The sequence below is a fragment of the Cetorhinus maximus genome, chromosome 26 (genome assembly GCF_964194155.1).
Source record: "Cetorhinus maximus chromosome 26, sCetMax3.hap1.1, whole genome shotgun sequence".
NCBI classification, from domain to species: Eukaryota; Metazoa; Chordata; class Chondrichthyes; order Lamniformes; family Cetorhinidae; genus Cetorhinus; species Cetorhinus maximus.
The window spans coordinates 20,742,161-20,767,085 of record NC_135904.1 but is presented as its reverse complement, the minus strand read 5'-3'; the positions used below and the strand labels follow the sequence as shown (position 1 = coordinate 20,767,085).

General features: G+C 40.6%; 1 protein-coding gene and 1 long non-coding RNA gene across 17 annotated transcripts in view; one reads left to right on the top strand and one right to left on the bottom strand.

Moving 5' to 3' along the window:
* The window catches only part of LOC144668372 (uncharacterized), a 72,523-nt gene that overhangs the window by 16,727 nt on the left and 30,871 nt on the right, over positions 1-24,925 (bottom strand). The window lies entirely within an intron of this gene.
* Positions 1-24,925, top strand: part of tcf12 (transcription factor 12) — a 274,600-nt gene that overhangs the window by 230,211 nt on the left and 19,464 nt on the right. For 11 of the 16 annotated variants that reach the window (XM_078530320.1, XM_078530321.1, XM_078530315.1 and 8 more), the window contains 2 exons: positions 10,867-10,938; positions 14,479-14,685. In XM_078530320.1, coding sequence (XP_078386446.1) covers positions 10,867-10,938; positions 14,479-14,685 — 279 coding nt within the window. The remainder of the gene's footprint in view (positions 1-10,866; positions 10,939-14,478; positions 14,686-24,925) is intronic. The other 5 variants (XM_078530325.1, XM_078530318.1, XM_078530329.1 and 2 more) reach the window with 1 other exon arrangement.

The following is a 24,925-nucleotide window of genomic DNA, read 5'->3' as shown; positions in this document are numbered from 1 at the left end:
TTCAGTAAATTCTTAGTGTTCTCTTTTAGTATTTTTAATTTTCCCCTAACAGTGCCTATCTAATTTCCTTCTGAAATCATTGATCATCTCCGCATCCACCATCCTTGTAGGCAGTGGGTTTCGGATCATTACAACTTGCTGTGTTTAATTTCCTCCCACATCTCTCCCTCTCTCTCTCCCTCTCTTTCTGCCCCCCCCTGCTCCACCCCATATCACTTGCTCAAAACAGTAAACCCGTATCTGCTGGTCCTTGTACCATCAGTTAATGGGAACAGCTGCTCTTTGTCTACCTTATCTAAACTGGATAATCTTGTGCACCTCTATCCGATCTCCCCTTAACCTCTTTTGTTTCAAACAATCTAAGCTTCTTCAAACTAACCTTGTAGATAAATTCCCTCATGCTTGGAACCATTCTGGTAAATTTCCCTGCACGCCCTCAAGGACCTTTATACATTCTTCCTAAAATGTAGTGACCAGAACTGGATACAATACTCTGGTTGTAGCCGAGCCAGAGCTTTATAAAGGTTCAGCATAACTTCCCTCTTTTTGTACTTAATACCACTATTTATGAAGCGCAAGATTCCATATGCTTTGCAAACTATTCTCTCAATATGTCCTTCCACCTTCAAAGATCAATGCATATGAGCCCCCAAGGCCATCTTCCTTGCACACTCTTAGAATTGTGCCTGTAAATATATATTGCCTCTCCCTATCTCTTCTGCCAAAATGCGTCCATAAGACCTCAAGATGTAGGAGCAGAAGTAGGCCATTCGGCCCACCCAGTCTGCTCTGCCATTCAATGAGATCATGGCTGATCTGATAATCCTCAACTCCACTTTCCTGCCTTTTCCCCATAACCCTTGATTCCCTGACTGATTAAAAATCTGTCTATCTCAGCCTCTACGGCCCTCTGCAGTAAAGATTTCCACAGATTGACTACCCTCAAAGAAGAAATTCCTCCTCATCTCTGTATTAAATGGATGCCCCCTTACTTTGAGATTATGCCCTCTGGCCCTAGACTCTCCCACAAGGGGAAACAACCTCTCAGCATCTACCCTGTCAGGCCCGCAAAGAATCTTATGTTTCAATAAGGTCGCCCCTCATTCTTGTAAACTCCAATGAGTACAGGCCCAACCTACTCAACCTCTCCTCATAAGAAAATCCCTCCATACCTAGGATTAACCTTGAACCTTCTCTAGACTGCCTCCAATGCAAGTATATCTTAGATAAGGGGACCAAAATTGTTCACAGTATTCTAGGTGTGGTCTTACTAGTGCCTTGTAAAGTTTTAGCAAGACTTCCCTATTTTTATACTCCATTCCCTTTGAAATAAAGGCCAACATACCATTTGCCTTCCCTATTACCTGTTGAACTTTTATGTTAGCATTTTGGGATTCATGCACAAGGATTCCCAAACCCTCATGTGCTGCAACCTTCTGCAGTCTTTCTCCATTTAAATAATATTCAGCTCCTCTATTCTTCCTGCCAAAGTGCATAACCTCACATTTTCCCACATTATAGTGCATCTGCCAAGTTTTAGCCCACTCACTTAACCCTGTCTTTATCCCTCTGTAGACTCCTTGTGTCATCCTCACCACTTGCCTTCCCACCTATTTTTGTGTCATCCGCAAACTTGACAATGGTACATTCACTTCCCCCATCTCAGTCATTAGTATATAATTGTAAATAATTGAGGCCCCAGCACTGATCCCTGTGGCACTCCACTAGTTACAGGTTGCCATCCCGAAAATGCCCTTATCCCAACTCTGTCTTCTATTAGTTAGCCAATCCTTTATTCATGCTAATATACTACCCCCATGATCTCTTACCTTATTAAGTAGCCTTATGTGCAGCACTTTATCAAATGCCTTTTGGAAATCCAAATATATTGCTTCTACTGATTCCCCTTTAGCTATCCTGCCTGTTACCTCCTCAAAGAATTCTAATAAATTTGTTAGGCATGACTTCCCCTTCATGAAGCCATGTTGACTCTGCTTGATTAGATTATGTATTTGTGAATGCTCTGCTATTACAAGCTTTATAATAGACTCTAACATTTTCCCAATGACAGATGTTAAGCTAACTGGCCTATAAATACCTGTTGTTTGTCTGCCTCCTTTTTGGAATAAGTGTCATACAAGGATTGTTCTCCAATCCTCTGGGACTTTTCCAGAATCTAAGGATTCTTGGAAGATTACTACCAGTGCATCCACTACCTCTGCAGCTACTTCCTTTAATATCCTAGGATGCAACCCATCAGGTCCAGGGGACCTATCGGCCTTTAGCCCCATTCGTTTCCAAGTACTTTTTCTCTAGTGATTGTTATTGTATTTATTTCCTCCACCCCCTTTTTGCCCCTTGATTATTTAGTATTTTTGGAATGCTATTCGTATCTTCTACCATGAAGACTAAAGCAAAGTGTTTATTCAACTCCTCTGCCATTTCTTGGTTCTCCATTATTATTTCCCCAGCCTCATTCTCTAAGGGGCCTATGTTCACTTTGGCCTCGCTCTACCTTTTTATATATTTAAAGAAGCTTTTACTGTCCGTTTTTATGTTACCTGCTAGTTTACCCTCAAAGTTTATTTTCTCCCTCTATTTTTATTTGGTCACCTTATGTTGGTTTTTAAAAATTTCCCAATCCTCTGGTTTACCACTAACCTTTGCCACATTGTATGTTTTTTCTTTCAATTTGATACTCTCCTTAACTTCCTTGGTTAACCATGGTTGGTTTATCCCCTTCCTTGAATCCTCCTTCCTCGCTGGGATATATCTTTGTTGAGAGTCATGAACTATTTTCTTAAACGTCTGCCATTGTTCATTAACTGTCTTTTCTGCTAAACTGCTTTCCCAGTCCAATCCAGCCAATTCTGCCCTCATTCCATTGTAATTACCCTTATTTAAGTTTAGCACAGTTGTTTCCAACCCAAGCTTCTCGCACTCAAACTGAATGCTAAATTCTGCCGTATTATGGTCACTGTTTCCTTGGGGATCCTTTACTCAGATCATTTATTAAACCTGCCTCATTACGCATTACCAGATCCAAAATAGCCTGATCCCTGGTTGGATTCACAACATATTGTTCGAAGAAACTGTCCCGAATACACTTTATGAATTCTTGCTTGTGTCTACCTCTGCCAATTTGATTTTCCCAATCTGCATGAAGATTAAAGTCACCCATGATTAATGTACTGCCTTTTTTACATGCCCTCATTATCTCCTGATTTATTCTCTGTCCTACAGTATAGCTACTGTCAGGGGACCTATAGACTACTCCTACCAGTGTCTTCTTCCCCTTGTTATTTCTTACTTCCACTCATATAGATTCTACATCTTCTGATCCAAGATCATTTCTCGCCATCGTACTTATTCCATCTCGTACTAACAAAGCTACCCCACCACCCTTTCCTTCCTGCCTGTCCTTTCGAAAAGTCACATACCCCTGAATATTTAGTTCCTAGCTTTGATCTCCTTGTAACCACATCTCCGTAATGTCTATAAGATCAAACCCATTAACCTCTATTTGTGCGGTTAATTCATAAATTTTGTCCCGAATACTGCGTAAAGAGCCATTAATTTTGCCTTTTTACCATTTTTTCCCTCTTTGACCCTATTTGCTGCTTTTTTTTGTTTGTGCACTCTGTCCCTTCCTGTCACACTCTGGGTATCATTACCAATATAGCTGCCCTACAATGCTGCCATATCCTTTTGCTTTGTAAGCCTACATATCTCCTTTCCAGAACCCTGCCAATCTCTATTTCGTTTAAAGCCCTCTCTACAGCCCTAGTTATTCGGTTCACCAGAACACTAGTCCCAGCATGCTTCAAGCGAAGCCCATCCCGCCAGAACAGCTCCCTTCAACCCCTGGTGCCAGTGCCCCATGAACAGAAACCCTTTCCCCTCACACCAATCTCTGAACCACGCATTTAACTCCTTGGCTTTATTCACCCTATGCCAGTTTGCCCGTGGCTCAGGTCGTAATCCAGAGATTGTTACCTTTGAGGTTCTGCTTTTTAATTTAGCTCCTAACTGTTCAAATTCTTTCAGCAGAATCTCCTTTCTAGTCCTATCAATGTCATTAGTACCAACATGGACGATGATATCTGGAACCCTCCCGTCCCACTCCAAGTTCCTCCCCAGTCCTGAGGAGATGTCCTTAACCTTAGCACCAAACAGGCAACACAGCCTTCAGGACTTATGCTCATAGCTGCAGAGAACAGTATCTATCCCCCTAATTAAACTGTCCCCTACCACTACTAAGCTCCCATTTCCTTCCCCCATTTGAATGGCACCCTGCACCACAGTGATGTGGTCAGTTCGCTCATCCTCCCTGCAGCCCCTGCTCTCATCCACACAGCTTGTAAGAACCTTGTAAGTGTTGGACAGTTACAGGGGCTGAGGCTCCTCGAATGCTACCCCCTGGGTCCCCACACCTGCTTCACCTGCAGTCATACCCTCCTGTCCCTGATCACAGTCCAAATTTGAATCACTTAATCTGAGAGGTGTGACCACCTCCTGGAGCCAGTACCTGGTGCAGGTAGCTTTCCCCTTTCCTGATGTGACGCAAGGTCTGCAGTTTGGACTCCAGCTCCTTAACTTGGATCCGAAGTTCCTCGAGCTGCAAACACTCCACCTCACACTTCTCCATATTAAACTGTACCTGCTGCTTGTCTGCCATTCTGCTAGCCTAGCTGATTAGATATCATCCTCACTGTTAGCCACACCTCAAAGTTTGGTGTCTTCGACAAATTTTGAAATTTTACTCTGTCCAAATCATTTATGTATCCAAAAAAAGCAGCAGTCCCAGCACTGACCCATGGGGCACACTACTGTCTACCATCCTTAAGAATCATTTACCATGATTCATTATTTTCTGTCCTTAAGCCAATTTTTTTATCCAAGCTGACACTGACCCTTGTATTTCATGAGCTGTAATTTTGTTAACCAGCCTTTTATGTATAATTTTGCCAAATGGTTCCTTAGAATCCATGTAGACAACATCCACTGCATTCACTCTATCGATCCTTTCTGTTACTTCATCAAATTATTGAATTAGATTAGTCAAGCACAAAAAGCCTTTTACAAACCCACGCTGAGCTAAAACTTCAAATACCTGTTAATTCTTTCCCTGATTATTGTTTCTAAAACCTAACCTACACTGATGTTAAACTGACTGAACTGTAGTTACAGGCATGTTCTTAGTGTCACATTTGCTCCTTTCATCTTTTTAAAAAATATATGCTACACAACTTAATTTGAATATTTCTTTGAAACTGAGAAATTTTCTGTGGTCTGTTTTTCTGATTGCAAATTGGTGCATTTTTTTTAACATGCTCTCAATGAAAATGGCCAAGGGAATTCTCAAATCTTGTGTACCACTTAGTAACTGCAGACTTTTTTGATACATATTAGAGTATTTTATTTTAACGTCTCCTTCTTTAAACAATTTAAGGTAATGAAATTTTAGTTTATGTCAGAACATACCAGCAAAACTAGTTCAGGAGTGAACCTTCTGGTGAAAAGACTTGGACAGTTTTGTCTCAAATGATACCCCCTTGAGCCATTACTTCAGTTTTCTGTTTGCTTTCCCTTTTCTAAATATTGTTCAATCCCTACTCTGCATTTTTTTTGATTCCTTAATCCTCTGTTACATTCTGCTGTATTCTCTGTTAAAGATGCCCTATTTTTCCTACCATAACCTTGAGACTCTCCAGGTAATTGCATTTCTGAGAGGGAGTGAGCAACAGACTTCCAAGCAAGCTTCTGAGAATGCTGCTGTTGAACTGACAGCGTGTAATGTCAATTAACCCCAGCTTACTTATGTATACTAGATGATGTCTCATGACATTGCTCATTGATGAAAAGAATGAGGATTTTTGTAGTTTCTTATGAAGAAATCTCTGTTGTCTTCAGCTGTTTTCTTTCTTGCTTGCCTTTGTTCCTTTTTCCTCCTGAAACTTCCTTTCTCGCATTTAGTCTGTTTCTGCACCCAATGCTCTGTCACCAATGATTTTAAAAAATCTATGATTCTATCAATCTCTTTTTGCTCTCCTGTACCCCTCATGCAGATAGTCCCACAAGTTAGCCAATCTTTCTAAATATGACATCATGACTCCTCTTGGGGACCAGTGCCATCCTATATTTTCCTTCGAAATATTTTGACCAGAACCAGGACAACAGTTCAGCTCAACTATAAATCTGGAGGCCACTTCTATTATCATCCTTGACAGCATCTAATCCTACTTCTGATCCTATTGTCGCCTTTGATGAATGCTTCAAGGAAACCTGTATGTCTGGAAATTTTAAAGCAATTAGAAGTCAGTATGTCAGGCAAATCGAGATACTGGTATCCATGTTCCTTACAAATCAGATATGAGGAGCAATTGTTAGGAGACATTTTTATAAGGAGACAGATCTGGCTGGGCCACATCAAGCACCATCACTCTCCTCGGTCAAAACTGCATACTACTCCAGGAGCATCCTGGGGAGCAAAGATAACCCCCTGCTTCTCTCTTCACCACCAACTGTCTACCAGCCCCCCTCCACCCTCAACTTGAATAATAGTGAGGAGCTCAAGGACTTGACCAAATGCTCAGCTGCTTCTGCTGCTTGTCCCTCTTGCCATTGATCACCGTGCCAAATCCAAGGTGCCGTGTTTGCAGCAGAGCTCTGTTATGTTTCATCACAAACATTTCTATAGTGTATCATTTTTGATATGACTTTTGTGGTTGAGAGCATTCCTTTGAATTGGTGTTGGGAGAGAAAGGCAATATATGAAACTGGCTGGAGGAATCTACCTTCACAGACAGACTAAGTGCCTATGCAAGCTACCTGTGGTAGTGATTATGCCTTTATTCATAAGTTAATTGTGCCAGAAATTACTAAAGATTTTAAAATGTTAACGTATCCACACTTGAACTGTGAGGCGCAGATGAGACTCATTACCTTTGGCTTATGATGAAGTATATTTTACTCTGACTGAAATTCCAGTATATCATGCTTTTTGAAGCCCTTGACAAGTGTGACACAAGAACAACAACTTCCATTTTATATAGCAATTTTAATGTTGAAAAAACATTATTTCTCAAAAGCATATGAGAAAAAAATGAACCTTGAGCCAGAGAAGGAGCTGTGAGGTAGGGTTACTAGAAGCATGGCCGAAGAAGTAGATTTTGAGTAAAGAAGCAAAGAAACTTCAGTGGTGTGTCAAATTGAACATTGGTTTGTCATACCAATATTTTGAAAAGCATCTTTCATCTGGGTATCGAAACTTGAAACCCTAAAAGTTATCCGAGAGCTGAGCATTTGATTTTGAAATTTTTCACTGTTCAGTTCTGAGAGGCAGTAACGAGGAGTTCTGTTGGGATAATTGCTGATGAGATGCCATTAAAAGATTCTGAAAAGTGCTGCAAGGATTGTGTTCTCACATGTTTCTCAAATACTTAAGTTTTGTGCAAGTCTGCTTCTGTCTGATTATCGTTTGTAAATAAATTTTACCAGTTTTAGCCTTAATACAGATTGGCAGTTTGATAGCTTTCAAAGTGGACATCAGAATATGGTGACCAGCTTATGTTGTCTCCAATTTTAAAAAAAAGTTAGTAAAATTTTGTTTGTTTTAGAGCACAAAACATAAAGTCACAAGTTTCAGTTTATAGGTGGCACAGATCTGTTTATGGAAACTATCCTGTGAACTCTCAAATCTGAGACAACATGCAAATAGTAATCTTCAGCATGGTGAAATTACTTGCATGTTGCAAGTTTCCCGACGTAAGTTGATTTAATCTCTTAAAAAAAAACTTCCTAGGCTGTTCACTACCTGTTCTATTCAACATCTTCTTTAGTGATGCATTGGATGCCAGCATTGGGGCTGTTGCCGAATGTTTTGGAAATTTGATGTTCTGGATGTCTGCATCAAGTATGACATGTCACCAACTGTTTAATCCAGACCCTGGACTTGGGGGCTTTATCTTCTGGGCAGCTGGTTTATTTTTCAGTGTGCTGAGCGATAGATTAGAGTACGTTCTTCCTGCATCAACTCTCCTTTGTTGCCACAAATTCACAGCTTGGCCTTGGATCTTGCACAAGAACAAAAGAAAGCCCAGTTTATCCAATGGGAAAACAGTGAAAAATTTCAAAATCAAATGCTCAGCTTTTATCATCTGCCAGAGGCTTTGGATCTGAACATGAGTCATGGATTCTCCCATCCCTCTCCACCTTCAAGTACCATCAAGGACATCTCTTAACTGTACAGAGCACATTGTTGCGCTTGTTGACATATCCGTTGACAGTATTATTTTTCAAGGTCGTATATGAAATAATAGTGGATCCTGGGTGGGCTTGGCAACAACGTATCAACTGTAAAAATAAGGAATAAACAATCTTAAATGGATGGCCCTAATACTGAAATCCAGGACCTTCGTGAGACCGCATGTGGAGTGCTGTGTACAGTTTTGGTCTCCTTTCTTAAGAAAGGATATAATTGCATTAGAATCTGTTCACAGAAGGTTCACGACTGATTTCTGGATTGAAGGGGCTAGCTTATGAGGAAATGTTGAGCAGGTTGGGTCTGTACCAGTTGGAGTTTAGAATAATGAAATGTTTCTCATTGAAACATAGAAGATCATGAGGGGACTTGACAGAGTGGATGTTTCCTCTTGTGGATGAATCTAGAACTAGGGGATGCAAATTAAAAATTAGGGGTCTGCTATTTAATGTTGAGATGAGGAGAAATGTTTTCTCTGAGGGTTATTAGTTTATGAAAGTCTTTTCCCCAGAGAGCAGTGGAGATTATGTCATTAAATATCTTCAAGGCCAAGTTAGATTTTTGATTGACAAGGGAGTCGAGGATTATTGGGAGCCAGGCAGGAAAGTGGAATTGAGGCCACAATCAGATCAGCCATGATCTTATTGAATGGCATGGCAGGCTTGAGGGGCCAAATGGCCTACTCCTCCTAATTTGTATAACCTAAGGGCAGTTTAGGAGAAATTCTGTATGCAGCAAATTATGATGCTTGAAAGGGTCGTAGTCGGTTTTGAATAGGAATTAGGTATATACTTAAGTAGGAAAATATTTCAGGGCTATGCAGAAAAAGCAGGGAAATGAGATTATTTGGATAGCTCTTTCATTGGTGCGATGAGCCTCTATGCTGTAAAATTCCAGTGTTTTTTAAACTCAGTGCAAGTTTGAGTTCCTGGTGAAGTTTTGGTTTTAGTAGTTAAGACACCTACCTTGTTGGTAAATTAATTATCTTATGGACCTTATGTAGAATATCTTGGGCAGATGGACTTGACTGGCTTCATGAGGAAACATCTGCATGACGAGCGTCCACAATACAAGTTTGCCTTTTATTCCAGTCTTGGGTAATTTCCAGAAGTATAAGCAATGTTCTTAACATAACTCCTCACAAGTACCTGATTCACTAAAAGGCTGACTCTGAATACATTAATCCAACCATGGTAATTTTGACTCTGATGACACTTTGAAGCCTAGGTCCACTTTAAGAAGCTTGCCTTTTTCCTTCCTTCTCTGACATTAAGGCGGTTTAGATGCAAAGTACTCTCAAGAAAGCTGCTAAAAGTGCATCATCCAAGCAACATTCTGAACTGACTTTACATAGCTGGGAAGCTGGTGCTGGGGTTCTTTTGAATTCACATTCAACTCCCTTTGTGCTAACCAAGTTATGTGTGCAATTGTGGAGAGGGGTAGGGTTGCATATGCTGCTGTATCAGCAGCAACACTGATGGTTGGTATCAATTCTTAATGTTTGGTAGTTTTCAGACAATAATCAGTCAAGTATAGCCATATCCAATTTAGCTTCAATTAATACCTCCATGATAATCAAGGCTAATGAGCATTTCTTTATAATGGCATTTCAAACTCGCCTAAATTTTAAGACATCAGTATTTTTATAACTTGGATTGTGTTTGAGGGCTGAGCGAAGAAGGAAGAATGTTGAAAAGAATAATACTGCTGATACTTGAAATGTGAAGGGGAAAAAAAACAGAAAACGCTCAGCAGGTCAGACAGCATTCGTAGAGAAACGAGTTAGTGTTTCAGAGCAGTGACCTTTCAGCAGAGATGTTCTGATGGAAGGTTGTCGACCTGAAAAGTTAAGAATGTAATATTATCAGACTTTTGTTATTCGCAGCTCCTACCCACCCTGCTCTTGAATTCTGTCTTGATGCAGCTTGGGAAATTTGTATTGATTTTTCTTCTTTGCATTGCTTGAATTATAGCTTGATGCCTTTTCTGATACATTCCAGGTCTCAGCTTTATGTGCAGTGAATTTGGTGAAGCTCACCTAATCAATGACTGCTTGACATAAACATCTTAAAGGCATACTGTGCCCAGATGATAGCCTTTGTGGGTATCGGCAAATGTTAATTGTTTATGGAGTTTGATATTTGGAATGAGTGCGAACAGATGGGTTTACAAACACAAATCTGCATGTGAAAACTCACTAATCTTTGCTTGGGTATTGGGGTATTATGAGGGCAAGGGGCTTTTCCACATTGGTGCAGAAAAATCTATAGGGTAGTGAGTTCTTTACTAAATGCTAGTTACAGAGCAATATCAGAGAAGGCGCGAGATCAGGTTGCTCAATTACTATCTGAACAGGGAAATAATATAAGGTACAGAATAGGAAAAATTACTTCACAAAAATGGGGTGATAAAGATTGTATTTATCAGTTTACGTTATATTTTGAGCAGTCTGTATGATCATTGCTGACTAAATTTCTCCTCCATTCTCTAAATTCAGTAATGTTGTATTTTAGTATGAATTCACTTAGCCTGTTGGATTTGCACAGCTTTTGAAGTGTTTATATTAATGCTTTTTGCTTCTTGTTATGTCTTGGCTTTACCAGAAAAACCGGGTTGAACAGCAACTTCATGAGCATTTGCAAGATGCAATGTCTTTCTTAAAGGATGTCTGTGAGGTACTACTTCTCTTTCGACAGTGCATTTCCATCCATGGTTTACTGTTCTAGACCTGTAGACCATCTGCATGAATTACAACAATGTACCAAGCAGTGTTTTTAAATCCACATTCTTTTCTGTTTTAATCACTTTTGATTTTTTTAAAAATTCATTCATGGGATGTGTGCATCGCTGGCAAGGCTGGCATCTGTTGCCCATCCCTAATTTCCCTTGAGAAGGTGATGGTGACTCACTTCCTTGAACTGCAGTCAGTGGTGAAGGCCCTCGCACATTGTTGATATGTACCGAGTCCCAGGATTTTGACCCAGCGACAATAAAGGAATGGTGATATATTTCCAAGTCAGGATGGTGTGTGACTTGGAGGAGAACTTGGAGGTGGTGATCCCATATGTGGTATCCTTGTCCTTCTGGGTGGTAGAGGTCCCAGGTTTGGGAGGTACTGTCAACGAAACCTTGGAAAGTTTCTGCAGCGCATCTTGTAGATGGTGCACATGACAGACACTGGTACCCTGGCGGTGGAGAGAGTGAATGTTTAAGGTGGCTGCCAGAGTGCCTATCAAGTGGGTTACTTTGTCCTGAATGGTGTTGAGCTTCTTGAAACTGCATTCGTTCAAGGAAGTGGGCAGCATTCCAACACACTCCTTACTTGTGCCTTGTAGATGGTGGAAGAGCTCTCGGAAGTCAGGATGAGAGTCACTTGTCACAAAATATCAGCTTCCAACTTGCTCTTGTTGCCACAATATTTATGTGGCTGGTCTAGTTAAGTTTCTGGTTAATAGTGACCCTCAGGATGTTGGTGGTCGGGATTCAACAATAGCAATGCTGTTGAATGTGAAGGGGTTAGATTCTTTCTTTTGAAGATGTGACACTTGTGTGACACGAATGTTACTTGCTACTTAGCCAAGCCTGAATGTTGTTCAAGTCTTGCTGCACGCAGGCACAGACTGCTTCCTTATCTGAGGAGTTGCAAATGGTACTGAATACTGTGCAATCATCAGTGAGCGTCCCCACTCCTGACCTTGTGATGGAGGAAAGGACATTGATGAAGCAGCTGAAGGTGGTTAGGCCTAGAACATTGTCCTGAGGAACTCCTACAGCAAGTCCTGGGCCGAGATGACTGGCTTCCAACAACCACAACCTTGGCCTCCAACAACCCGCTAGGTATGACCCCAGCCAGTAGAAATCTTTCCTCCTTATTCTCCAATTTTACAAAGGCTCCTCAATTTATCACTCCGTCAAATGCGACTTTGATATCAAGGACAAGTCAGTCTCACCACACCTCTGGAATTCAACACTCCATGTTTGGACCATGGAAATACTGAGGCCTGGAGCCAGGTGGTCCTGGTGGAACCCAAAGTGAGTGTCATTAAATGCTGTTTGATAGCACTGTTGATGACCCCTTCCTTCACTTTGCTGATAATTGAGAGCAGACTGATGGGGTAGAAATTGGTCAGTTTGGATTTATCCTGTTTTTTGTGGGCAGGACATAGCTGGGCAATTTTCATTTTATTAGGTAAATTCAATGCAGTAGCTATACTGGAATAGCATGGCTGGTGACTCAGTTATTTCTGGAGTACAGGCCTTCAGTGCTGTACTCAGGATGTTGTCAGGGCCCATAGTTTTTGCAATATCCAGTGCCTTCGGCCATTTCTTGATATAATGTGGAGTAAGCTTAATTGGCTGGAGATTTGTTTCTGTGATAGTTGTGACCTCAGCCCTTTTACATGAAAATGGTTATAAATGCTTCAGCCTTCTCTTTTGCACTTGCATGCTGGGCTCCACCATCATTTGAGGACAGGAATGTTCATGAAGCCATCTCCTCGTGATTGTTTAATTGTTCACCACCAATCATGGCAAGATTGGAGATGGATCTATTCCATTGTTTGTGGGATTGCTTAGCTGTTTAGCTTGCATGTAATGCTGTGTTGTAGCTTCATTAGGTTGGCACCTGATTTTTAAAGTATATCTGGAACTGCTCCTGGCATGCCGGTTTTCACTCCTCATTGAACCAGGGTTGATCTCCTGGCTTGATGGTAATGGCACATTGAGGAGCATGCCATGCCATGAGGTTACAGATTATGGTGGGAAACAATACTGCTGCTAATGGGTGCCCAGTTTTTAGCTGCTAGATCTGCTCTGAATCTATCTCATTTAGCATAGTTGTAGTGCCACACAACATAGTGGCGGGTGCCCTCAGGGTGAAGATGGGACTTTGTCTCCACAATCACTGTGTAGCGGTCTTTCATCATGGACAGATGCATCTTTGACAAATAGATGGTGAGGACTTGGTTGTGTAGGTTTTTCCCCTTTTGTGTTGGTGTTCTCACCATCTTCCACAGGCCCATTCTGGCAGCTGTGTCCTTCAGGGTTCAGGCAGCTCGGTCAGTAATGGTGCTTCTATGTCATTTTTGATGGGCATTGAAGCCTCTTTGCTTCATCCAAGTGGTGTTGAAAATGAAGGAGTACTAATTCACCAGCTGAGGGAAGGTGGTGGGTGGTAATCAGCAGGATTTCCATCAGGTCCAGAGTCATTGTCGAGGACTCCGAGGGCCACTTCCTCCTGAATGTCGAACACTGTGCCACCTACTTTAATGCATCTCTCTTGTTCCACTGGCAGGGATGGTGATGGAAGAGTCTGGGACATTGGCTGAAACATAAGACTTTGTGAGCATGACTGTGTCAGACTGTTCCTTGATTAGTCTTTGGGTCAGCTCTCCCAATGGTGGCACAGTCCCCAGATGTTTGGGAGGAGGACATTGCAGTGTTGCTTGGGCTGGGTGTGCCTTTGTCCTGTCAGAATCCAGTGCCTATGTCAATGTCAGGTAGTTCCTCTGACTTTACTCTTCTTGTTTTTTGTAGAAGTTTGGCACAACTGAGTGGTTTGCATTGGGCAGTTAAAAGTCAGCCACATTGCTATGGGTCTGGAGTTACTTATAGGCCAGACTGGGTCAGGATGGCAGATTTTCTGCCCTGAAGGACTTTAGTGAACCAGGGTTTTTAATGACAATCTGGTAGTTTCATGGTCACCATTACTGATACTAGCTTTTCATTCCAGGTTTATTTAATTAACTGAATTTAAATTCCCTAGCTGCCATGGTTGGATTTGAACTCGTCTCTCCGGATCATTAGTCCAGACCTCTGGATCACTAGTCCAGTAACATAACCATTCTGATACCATACCCAAGTAAACTTATACGTCCAACACGAAAGCATGTCAAATAACTGAAATAACTGTCTTAATGATTCTCTTTCTTGTGCTGAGAAAATCGCAAACTTTCAAATTGCTGCGCCCTTAATAAGTGGTCCCCTTTAATGTGTACTGTTTTTTTAAAATTCCCTTTCCCCCCCAATATCCGGTTTACAATTTGAAACATATTCCAGATGCCTGTAGCTGCTGTTGAGACCATTTGTTTTGGTTACTATTTCTTTCCTTTCTTATCCATGACATGCTTAATACATTAACTGACCAGCTGTGAGTTTACCTTGTCAGAAGTATTGCCAAAGCAAATGTCTTCATTCAGCATGTTGTTTCTTAACAGCAAACTCGAATGGAGGATCGTCTAGACCGATTGGATGACGCCATCCATGTTCTCAGAAACCACGCTGTCGGGCCTTCAACAAGCATGTCTGGTGGCCACAGTGACATGCATAGTTTACTGGGACCATCACAAAATGGGCCAATTGGAGGACTGAATTCAAACTATGGAGCATCTGCACTGGTAACGTCCAGTCGACAAACATCAATGGTAACTTTTTAAATTTATATGTTACAAGAAGGAGAAATTGTCAGGCATCTTCACAGAAATAATTTATCTCAATGACCAGTACAAGATTTTCTCTTTTTGTAATGCAATGTTTCACAGAATAAAACATGAAAATTTTTTTAGGTAGAGAAGAATGCTTCCTCTAACAAGTCAAGGAAATAAAACCTTAAAGTTTAGTGCAGCATATGCATGCCACAGTATTATTACGAACCTTGTACATTGCGCTTATAGTTATGTTTTACACACTATTGCACACAACATATTATCATTTTATTATATATTCAAACGTGATCATGATTGACTTTAGTTTAGAAAAATGTTTTCTGCTTCTGAATATGAAGTGGTAAGCCTTCAATATAGATACTGGTAATTGGGTGTATATTCATTGGAGGGTAGAGTAGTTTTAAATCTGAAACCAGATTCACCTTAGGATTTTTTTTAAAAAGAGATCACAGATAATTGGAATGTTGTTTTACAATATTTTCTTATGTTGTATATGCAAGTTATGATGTAGCATGATCTGGCATATTAAAACATTTACACTGTGTAGCTGGCTTGGATGTGTTCAGAACACATTGCTGTTGTGAAATACAATATCTAAACATTACATATCTAGGCAGTGATTTGATTTCTGTACCCCCATCACTTCCCTAAAAAACCTTAAGCTCCCACTGCAACATGCGCTAAAACATATTTCTTACAATTATGGAATTGTATTAACTTGCTTGGAATCACTTTTCTGTAAAGTACATTTTTATACATTGAATGAAAATTTAATTTGATTTATATACAGCATATCCTAGTTCAAGGAGAAAGTTAACATGGGGCACCAATGTGAATTGTTCAGATCCTCTGCCTCTGGTTTCCTTTCGCCTCTTCCTGTAAAGGCCCTGATTTATACCAAGTTTTCCATTAAAGCTTTGGGCTCTGTCCAAGTAAAACTGTCTACATTTACAGGAAATAAGTTTTGTGCATCTGTAAAATGCCATATTACAGTTTTTAAGTTGAAACAATTTTAATTGAAGTTCAGATTGTTTGTTCAGCCCAGCTTAATTATCACCAAGAGCCATGTAATATGTTAACGTGGAGGTATTCATTCAATTCGAATGCTGTTGACTTTAACTAAAATTTGCTGATTATATGGTGCAATTTCCCTTTAATTATATTAACTCTGAATTTAAAGGAGAGCCAATCTGAAGTAGTTTTATTTTTGCCTAGACTTTCAGTTCAAAACTTTTTCCACACCCGTATCAAAATTGAGCTGAATCTAAATTGAAAAAAATATGATGTAAATATTAATGCAGTTGAGAGAACATAAACTAAATGGAATTTGAGTTTATATGTCACTTGAACCCTGAGATTAATTTACTGCTGTAAAACATTGCAGGGAGTATATATTATGTATTCAGTAAAAATCTATGTTCTGCTTCCACGTTTAGCTGTCTGCATATTATTTTCACAGAAGAATTGCTGATTGTCAGATTTACTGAGAAATAATTTATGGTTAATTACCAAGAAATTCTGTAACTGTATGTAGAGATTATTTCTTGAAAAATGGTCTCATTTCTGCTTTTTGTTTGTACGTTTGCTACTTTAAAATGCTGGGATATGTAATGAGGTGTCATTGCAGCTGAAAGGGTTGTACTTGTTGCAATAATTGTGCTAACTGTTTATATTGTGGTTGGGTTAAGGTGCAGAAATTGAATCATCCTGCTTTGGCTCTGTCTTGTTTCTCTGGATAACTGAAGCTACAGTTATGAATATGTTAATCGTTACTGACCTCTAGTGCTATTTTATTGGATGTAGTTTCTTAGTTTAAGATGAGTGCTATCAGAAATGGCTCACCTGACATGTAAGCAGGTTTACATTAGCATTACAAATAGTGTTGGATTAAAGAGGATTCATTCATATTTGTCATTGCCTGTGTTGAGCGTTTGAAAAGGTAATATCCATCCTCTGTAGTAAGGTTTTCAAAAAGATCAAGTTACATTTATAGGTTATATAGTTAATATGTATTTCAAATGTATTAACCAGTGATCCTTGCATTTTTATATGTTTTACTGACTACTCCTGTCTCAACAGCCTTTATGACCTGGAAGCAGCTTTGTTCAGCCAGTAACAGTACAGTAACACTAGATGCAAGTGTCAGATGACTTTCTATCTGCCATAAAGAACTTTACAAAGCATTTTAATCTAAAACTTTAATGACAGGTACGTAGGGTATTTTTATTTACAATCTCTTTACTGTTCCTTTTCCATTGATGACAGCATTAGCTGCAGCACTGGATATTACCTTTTTAAAGCCACATTGACTCTTGTGGATGTTGAAAGTGGTTTTGGTGTTGAGATGTGTTGTGAAATCCAGGCTTGTGGACAGTCAGGTTTATTCAGAAATAGTGTTTTGAGTGGCTTGTAATGTTGCTGTCCTAATTATAATGATTAGGCCTTACTCTGAGTAGTCAAAAATGCTGCTGTAATGTCAAACATCTATTTGTCATTGATTCTCCACAGCAGAACCTGTATCCAAGCATGGTTAAACCTGAAATTACTGGAGAAGATCATGTTCCTTGATTGGTTTTTGCAGAAAAAAAATTGTCTCTGCAAGGTTCTTGTCTTGATGGGAAGAATGCCAATGATAGACTGCACCTGCAACTTGTTTTCTATTTCTTTCCCCTGCCCAAAAAAGTTGAGGTTACTGCCTTGTGGAATCCAGTCAGAATGGAGAAAACAGACTTTTCACAGAGAATTTTTAGTTTATGCTTACATTTTTTCCAGATGTGTAACTGCTGGCACAAATGTTGTCCATCAAATTTTATAGAGCAAATGGGTAAACCAGGCAAGATGATACGCATTGCAGAAGCTTGAAAAAGTAAATTAGCCAAGAGTACATGAGCAGGGACAAGAGTTGTTGGAATGCAATGTTTAATTTGTGGTTGTGAAATTGAGCTTTTTAATGAAAGGGATTTGAGAACAGCTGTAGTGGAAATATCCATTGAAGCAAACAATTTATAGATTAGTCCCCAGATAGGATCAATTAATCAAATCCACCTTGTCTTCAAAATATGGGAACCATTGATATATGAGAGAATTTTCATGGAAAAGCTGCACAGCTTGAAACAGATATGCTCCAGGAATTTAAATTAAGCTGCCAATGTAGGGTTTCCAGAGGTGTTGTTTGAGTAGAAAAAAATAGACAGACACACGTTCAACATATTTAGTCATGATTGCAACAGGCCTGAAGTGTTACATACAGTAAAATAAAGCTAGATGTTGTGCAAGCTATATTGCATTTGTGTTAAATTACATTAAAAAGTGGCTGAGTACTGGAATTATCACTGTTACGGAATGTTCCTCCTCATACTGTGGGGGATGGTGTGGTTTCATTAAGAGGACATATGATGAATATAATAGCAAAACACATGGCAGCCATCAGCCCATTTGCTTCTGATCTATTTATATTTATATCATCTGTCTATGTTGCAAGCGCCTTTTGCTGCCAGTGACCTTTGCTGGATCCTTTAGGAACTCCTCACCACAGCATGGGGAGTTTTGCCCCAGACTCTGTCTCCTCTCATGCATTCTCTCTCCTCCTTGCTTTTGCATGTACTCCCTCTCCTCCACCCTGCACATATGCTCACTCTCTCTTCTACCCCCCGCCAGAGCTCCCCCTTCACCCCTCCAGCACTTGGTTCGCCACTCCCGATGCACACCCTCGCTCTCCCCTTCCCTCTTGCACGTGCCTCCACTCTCCCCCCTCCCTGCGCTTGCCTTCGCTCTCCCGCCCTCCCCCCAACTGCGCATGCCCTCACCCTCCCCCCAATCCTGACATCTACCCTCACTACCTCCTTCCCTGCATGCATCCTTGCTCTCCTCTTCCCCATTCACTGCATGTGCACTCACTCACCTTCTCCTTCCCTGCATGCACCCTCACTCTCCTCCCCACCGCTGCACGAACCCTTGCTCTTCTGCCCCCTTCCCCACCTCTGCCTTCACTCCCCTGCCCCCTTACTTGCCTCCATCCTCACCTCTGCCTTCACTGCCCTGCCCCCTTGCTTGCCTCCATCCTCATTCTCCTGCCCCGTTCCACACCATCACCCTTTCTCTCCTCCCCCTTGCCACCACCCTTGTTCTCCTGCCCCCTTCCCGATGCACGCCCTCACTCTCCTGCCCCATTCTCCGCCACCGCCTCCTCTCCCCCTTCCCTCCCTGCCACCGCTCTCTCTCTCCTTCCCAGCAACCTCCTCCCCTTCCCGCCATCGCCCTGGCCCTCTTTTCCACACCCCACTCCCCCCTCCGCATGCTGCTTCCTGTCTTTGCTTCTGTCTGTGTCTCACTTTCGGGGTGGGTGGGTCAATCAGTGGTGGAAACTCTGGTAATCTTTTCACTGATGATTCCTGGTACCAAGATCTGTTTTAGCGCCCCATTGCCAGCCAAGTGTGTTTGACTGACTAGTTGTACCCACATCCGGTCATCAAATAGAATGTTTCTGAGCTCTGAGAGTCACCCTACCCTTTCATTGGGGTAGTCTTACACTAGCTATTGTAAATTCACTAAAGTTGAACAGCAGAAAAAAGAGAGATTGTGTCACTATTTGCCATCACGATGACTTCTATCTTTCACTAAGTAAAATATTAACACAAACTATATGTAGTACCTTTAAAGTAATAAAATGTTCCAACGTGCTTCATAGGAGGATTATGAAGCAAAACTTGGCACTGAGGCATGAAAGGGATATATGTTAAAGCAGATGGCCAAGTACTTGGACAAGAAGTAGGTTTTAAGGAGTGACCCAGAAGGAGAAATGAAAGGCAGAGAGATTTTAGGAAGGCAATTCTAGATCTTTGGGCCTCGGCACTTGAAAGCATGGCCACCAATGGTGGAGCAATTAGAATTGGGGATGCTCAAGAGGCCATAATTAGATCAGGATATATACTTTGGATGATTTTGGGGCTGCAGAAATTACAGAGATAGGGAGAAGTGAGGCCATGATGGGATTTGAAAACTAGGCTGAGAATTCTAATACTGGATGAGTGGAATTTTCTCCAATTAAATATTGGAAAGAGAAAGTCTTTGGACCCACTACAAACTCTGTTCCCTTGCTACCAACTCCATCACTCATCCTGGCAACTGTCTGAAACTGAACCAGACTACTCACAGCCTTAATGCCCTTTTTGATGCTGAGATGAGCTTCCGACCACACATCCATGCCACCACTAAGACCCGCCTGTTTCCATTTCTGTAACTTTGCCCCTGCCCCACTCTTATACTGAGGTCTTTATCCATGTTTTTGTTACCTCTAAACTTGACCATTGCAACACACGCCTCGTCGGCTCCTCTCATTCTACCTTCTATAAACCTGAGGTCATCCAAACTGTGTTGTGTCCTTAATTGGACCAATTTCTCTTCACCCATCCTTGTGCTCACAGACCAACACTGGCTCTCGGTCAATTGCTTCCTGGTTTAGCAGCATGCATTTAGTCATAAGTCTCACCTAAAAGTTAGCGATGAAGTTGGATTCATTGCTGCAAAAGCTTTATTTCAGTTTGAACTGGTTCCAGGACATTCCCACATTTAGCAACAATTTATACCCATTTGGCAGCTGTGTCAGTAATCGTCAAAGGGCTTAGATCCCTGAGAATCATATCTGGCAGGATGACAGCATTCTATTTTGTATTTCTACATTTTGGTCTAAAAGATTGAAGACTAAAAAAACATTTCAGTTGACATACTTTACAAAGTTAGTTTTTTTTTCCTCTTTTGCTTTCTGTGTTTGGTCCTGATTAGGCAATGCCATGGATTTGAAAGTTCCCAACTTTATTCAGGATGGATGCCAAGTACTGTAATAGCAAGTTATTTTCTCAAGGAATTATGCAAGAGGATTGAAGAATGAAGTTCAACCGGTGCATCTCCTAAAGTAGTAGATTCCAAGTACATGTCACTAGGGCTGCTTAGCTCCCTCCCTAGATAAATTAATGTTATTTTTAGTTGTGTTGATGGGGAATAGGATAGCCATGGTGGAAGAATTATTTTCAATATTAAATGTAAAAAAAATTACATTTAAAAATTAGTTCCTGTAAAATAAAAGGGCTGGCACTGACTTATGACTTGAATACAGTTCTTTTGCTTATGTTTCAAGAAGTCAATGCACAGTTTAAAAAACATGAGAAGCTAATCAACAAATAAATGAACTTGTAAAGAAGTTCCAGATGTTAAAATGTTATCAAGAAATTATATAAATTATGCATTTGTTCAAAAAGCACAATTGTTTGAGTGTTTTCTTGGGACTGCCTAGATGGTTCAGTTGAGTTATACAAAGTGAAACCAGCCCATGGATTCATACGCAGCAAGGAGCAAATGACTTCAGGAAGGCGGGAGAGAAAATGGGCGATAGAGAGTTCTTGAGGACTACATGTTTCTTTTAATGAGTACCTCCAACCTATTGTCATGCCACCTAATATACGTACAGAAGAGTAAGTGGTGTATAACTTGTAGATGGTTGTGTTTTTTTTTGAGGACGTGTTGAATTTTGCTGGTACTGAGCAAATTTTGAATAAAATTTTTTAAAACTGTGAAATGTAGACAAATGTCATCAGTGCTCTGATTCACCACCCAAACTGCAGACTGTCAGCTGTATGCTAATAAATTGAACTATTTGGCCTTGCAGAATGGACTGCTGCTCTGAGACAAAGAACTGTTTGAACACCTGTTATGTTTATGTAGACCAGCCACATTTGAGTATATTATTAAGATTAGAAGAAGGGATGGACAATGTTAAGAGGGCATTGATCACTGAACCTTTGTGAAATAATGATAGAAGTCAAGTTTCGCAGAATTTCTACTCATCTGTTTAATTTTGTTCATACATCTGATTCATTTGACGCAAACTGTATTTGCATTATTACCTCAACTTTTTAAAAGCATTTAACCTTTTTGCAGTGCAGCAACTTAAGCAAATTCAGCTGTTGTTCTGCAACAGTAATCCTATTTTTTAAAAATGCAATTAGTTGATAGAGGAATGTTGGTCAGCCTACTGACTACTAGAGCTTGCTGCTTTTATTTTTTTTTAAATCACAAGAGTTCATTTTAATAATGAAAGGATTCTGACATTTTATCATGTCCCTGCTCTGTACACTGGGAGCAACAGAAGCTGCTTTAAGTACAGTGCTGTTCTGTTGCTGCTTTTATAGGAACAGTACTCCAAGATCTTTAACTGTCCATCTTGAGCACCAGAACAGAAGACTGAGCTTTAGTTTAATGTATCTTTCTCCAACGTTTCAACATTCTCTCAGTTCTCCCAGTACAGGCCTCAAACTCTCAACCTTCTAGCCCAGAGATGAGTGTTGACTGAGTCAAACTAATATAAGTTACAGGCTTAATGTTCACATTCTTGCCGATTGCCTTGAAAAACAGTCCCAATTGCACTACTAGTGGCTTCACAAGAGATCAGGTCAAGGGAGAAAGTTCTGCACAGCAGGTTACTGTATTATGTTTTGAATGCATGTTTTGTTTATGAAGCCTAGTTACTCTGCTCAGCTCCATAGAACCATAGAAAAGTTACAGCACAGAAGGAGGCCATTTGGCCCATCTTGTCCATGCCAACCCAAGAACACCCAGGTGCCCTTTTTAATCCCACCTTCCTGCACCCGGCCCATAGCCCTGCAGCTTACAGCACTTAAGGTGCAGATCCAGGTACTTTTTAAAAGAGTTTAAAGTTTCTGCCTCTACCACCAACTTGGGCAGCTCATTCCAGACACCCTCTACGCTCTGCATAAAAAAGTTCTTCCTCATGTCCCCCCTACACCTTCTGCCACTTATCTTGAATCTATGTCCCCTGGTTCTAGAATTCTCCACCAAGGGAAACAATTTTATCCTGTCCACTCTATCTATTCCCCTCATAATTTTGTACACCTCATTCAAGTCACCTCTCAGCCTTCTTTGTTCTAAGGAGAATAACCCCAACCTATCCAATCTCTCCTCGTAACTACACTTTTCTAACCCTGGAAACATTCTTGTAAACCTCCTCTGCACTCTCTCCAGAGCTATTATGTCCTTCCTGTAATGTTGTGACCAGAACTGCACACAATACTCCAGTTGTGACCTCACCAGTGTTTTATACAATTCTAACATTATATCCTTACTTTTATATTCTATACCTCTGCCAATGAAGGAGAGCATTCCATGTGCCTTCTTTACAACCTTGTCTACTTGAACTGCTGCCTTCAGGGACCTGTGTACTTGTACGCCAAGATCTCTCCCTTCATTTACCCCTGTTAGTATTTTCCCATTTATTGTGTAATCCCTGTAACTGTTTGACCTCCCTAAATGTATGACCTCTCACTTCTCTATGTTAAATTCCATCTGCCACTTTACCACCTACTCCACCAACCCATCTATATCATTTTGGAGATTATGGCTAACCTCTAGACTATCCACTACTCGGCCAATCTTTGTGTCATCTGCAAATTTCCCAATCGTGCCCCCCCCGCCACGTTCACGTCCAAATTGTTAATATATAACACAAACAGCAAGAGTCCCAACACCGAGCCCTGTGGAATACCACTTGAGACAACTTTCCATTTGCAAGGGCATCCATCGACCTGTTTCCTGTTACAAAGCCAACCTTTTATCCAGTTTGCCACATTACCCTGAATCCCATGGGCTTTTACTTTCCAAAATTATCACATTTGCAATAAAAACTATATAACTTTGCATGAATAATGTTTGTATCTCATAGAGTCATAGAGAGAGTCATAGAGTTATACAGCACAGAAACAGGCCCTTCAGCCCATCGTGTCCCTACCGGTCATTAAGTACCTATCTAATTCCATTTTCCAGCACTTGGCCTATACCCCGGTATGCTATGGCGTTTCAAAGGCTCATCTAAATACATCTGTTTAAAGTTAAAGAAAAATACTTTACTAAACTGTCAGTAGTTTATAATAGTTTTGTAATAGAATGTTTCCTTACAGATTAGTGCATTTCAAATAAGAACAGAAAAAAGAGGAGCAGGAGTAGGCAATATGGCCTGCTCTGCCATTCAATAGATCATGACTGATCTACCTCAACTCCAACTTCCTGCACTATATTCATATCCCAACATTGTCAAATATTTCTCTTCAGGTAATTTAGGTTATCAGAGATGACTGATTTAGCGGCTGCTTTTTAAAAAACAATGTTTTGGGAAAATCTGACAGCCTTGTTTATCTCAGTGGCAGTAAATTCAGTTCTATCTTTGTGCTTAATAGTTGATCTCCTCAATTCGTGAAGAAATGGGACTGTAACAGTAGACCTTAACTTACTTGGGTAGGAAGAGAAAAATTGGCCTAGATTTCCTATCCTGATTTCCTGCACTCTTAGCTGACGATCGGCTTGTGTGGGTGTCAAAATGAATATGGATTGAAAATAAACAGAAAATGCTGGAAATACTCAGATCTTGAAGCACCTGTGGAGAGAGTAATGGAATTAACATTTCAGGTTGATAAAATATCTGTTCCCCTCTCCACCAATGCTGCCAGACCTGCTGAGTATTCAGCACTTTCTGTTTTGATTTCAAATATCCAGCATTTGCAGTATTTTGCCTTTGAAGACTGGCTGTGATGCCCCCCGAATTGAAAAGCCTGCCTAGCACACTAGGCTGTGGCTCATGTTATAAAAAAAAAGCCATGTCATTAAAATAATTTATAATTAAATATATTAAATATTGGCCAATGCCTGGTGAACCATATCCAAATAAGAAAGCTAGCGAACTGAAAATTGGAGATTGGGGCATTACAAGTTAAGAGAGACTTGGGCCTTAAAAAAAAAATTGTCCAAAGCCCCTATTTGACCCTTACTCTTTCCAAGGCAGTTGATGTCAAAGATTTAAGGAAATACAATTCTTGCTGCTTGAAATAGCTTTCATTCTAAGCATCATAGCAAGCAAATCTGCCATAAATGTGCTAATATTTGTTTTCAGCAGTCCTGATGAGATTTTTTTCCCCATCATTACTTTCTGTGACTTGCGACTTTGCAGAATAGTGTCTTTTACAATATTCTGACAGATCTGCCACTACATGCTTTTTCAAACTACAAGGATCTTGCATCCTCTGCCTTTGTCTAGTTGGCTCACCCTGCTAGAATCACACCTTCAGCTTCATAACCTTCAGCTTCATAACCTTGACCTTGGTGCTTGAGGCGGGGTCTATCTTGGGGTAAGCCGCTATGACAAGAAGAAAAACTATTT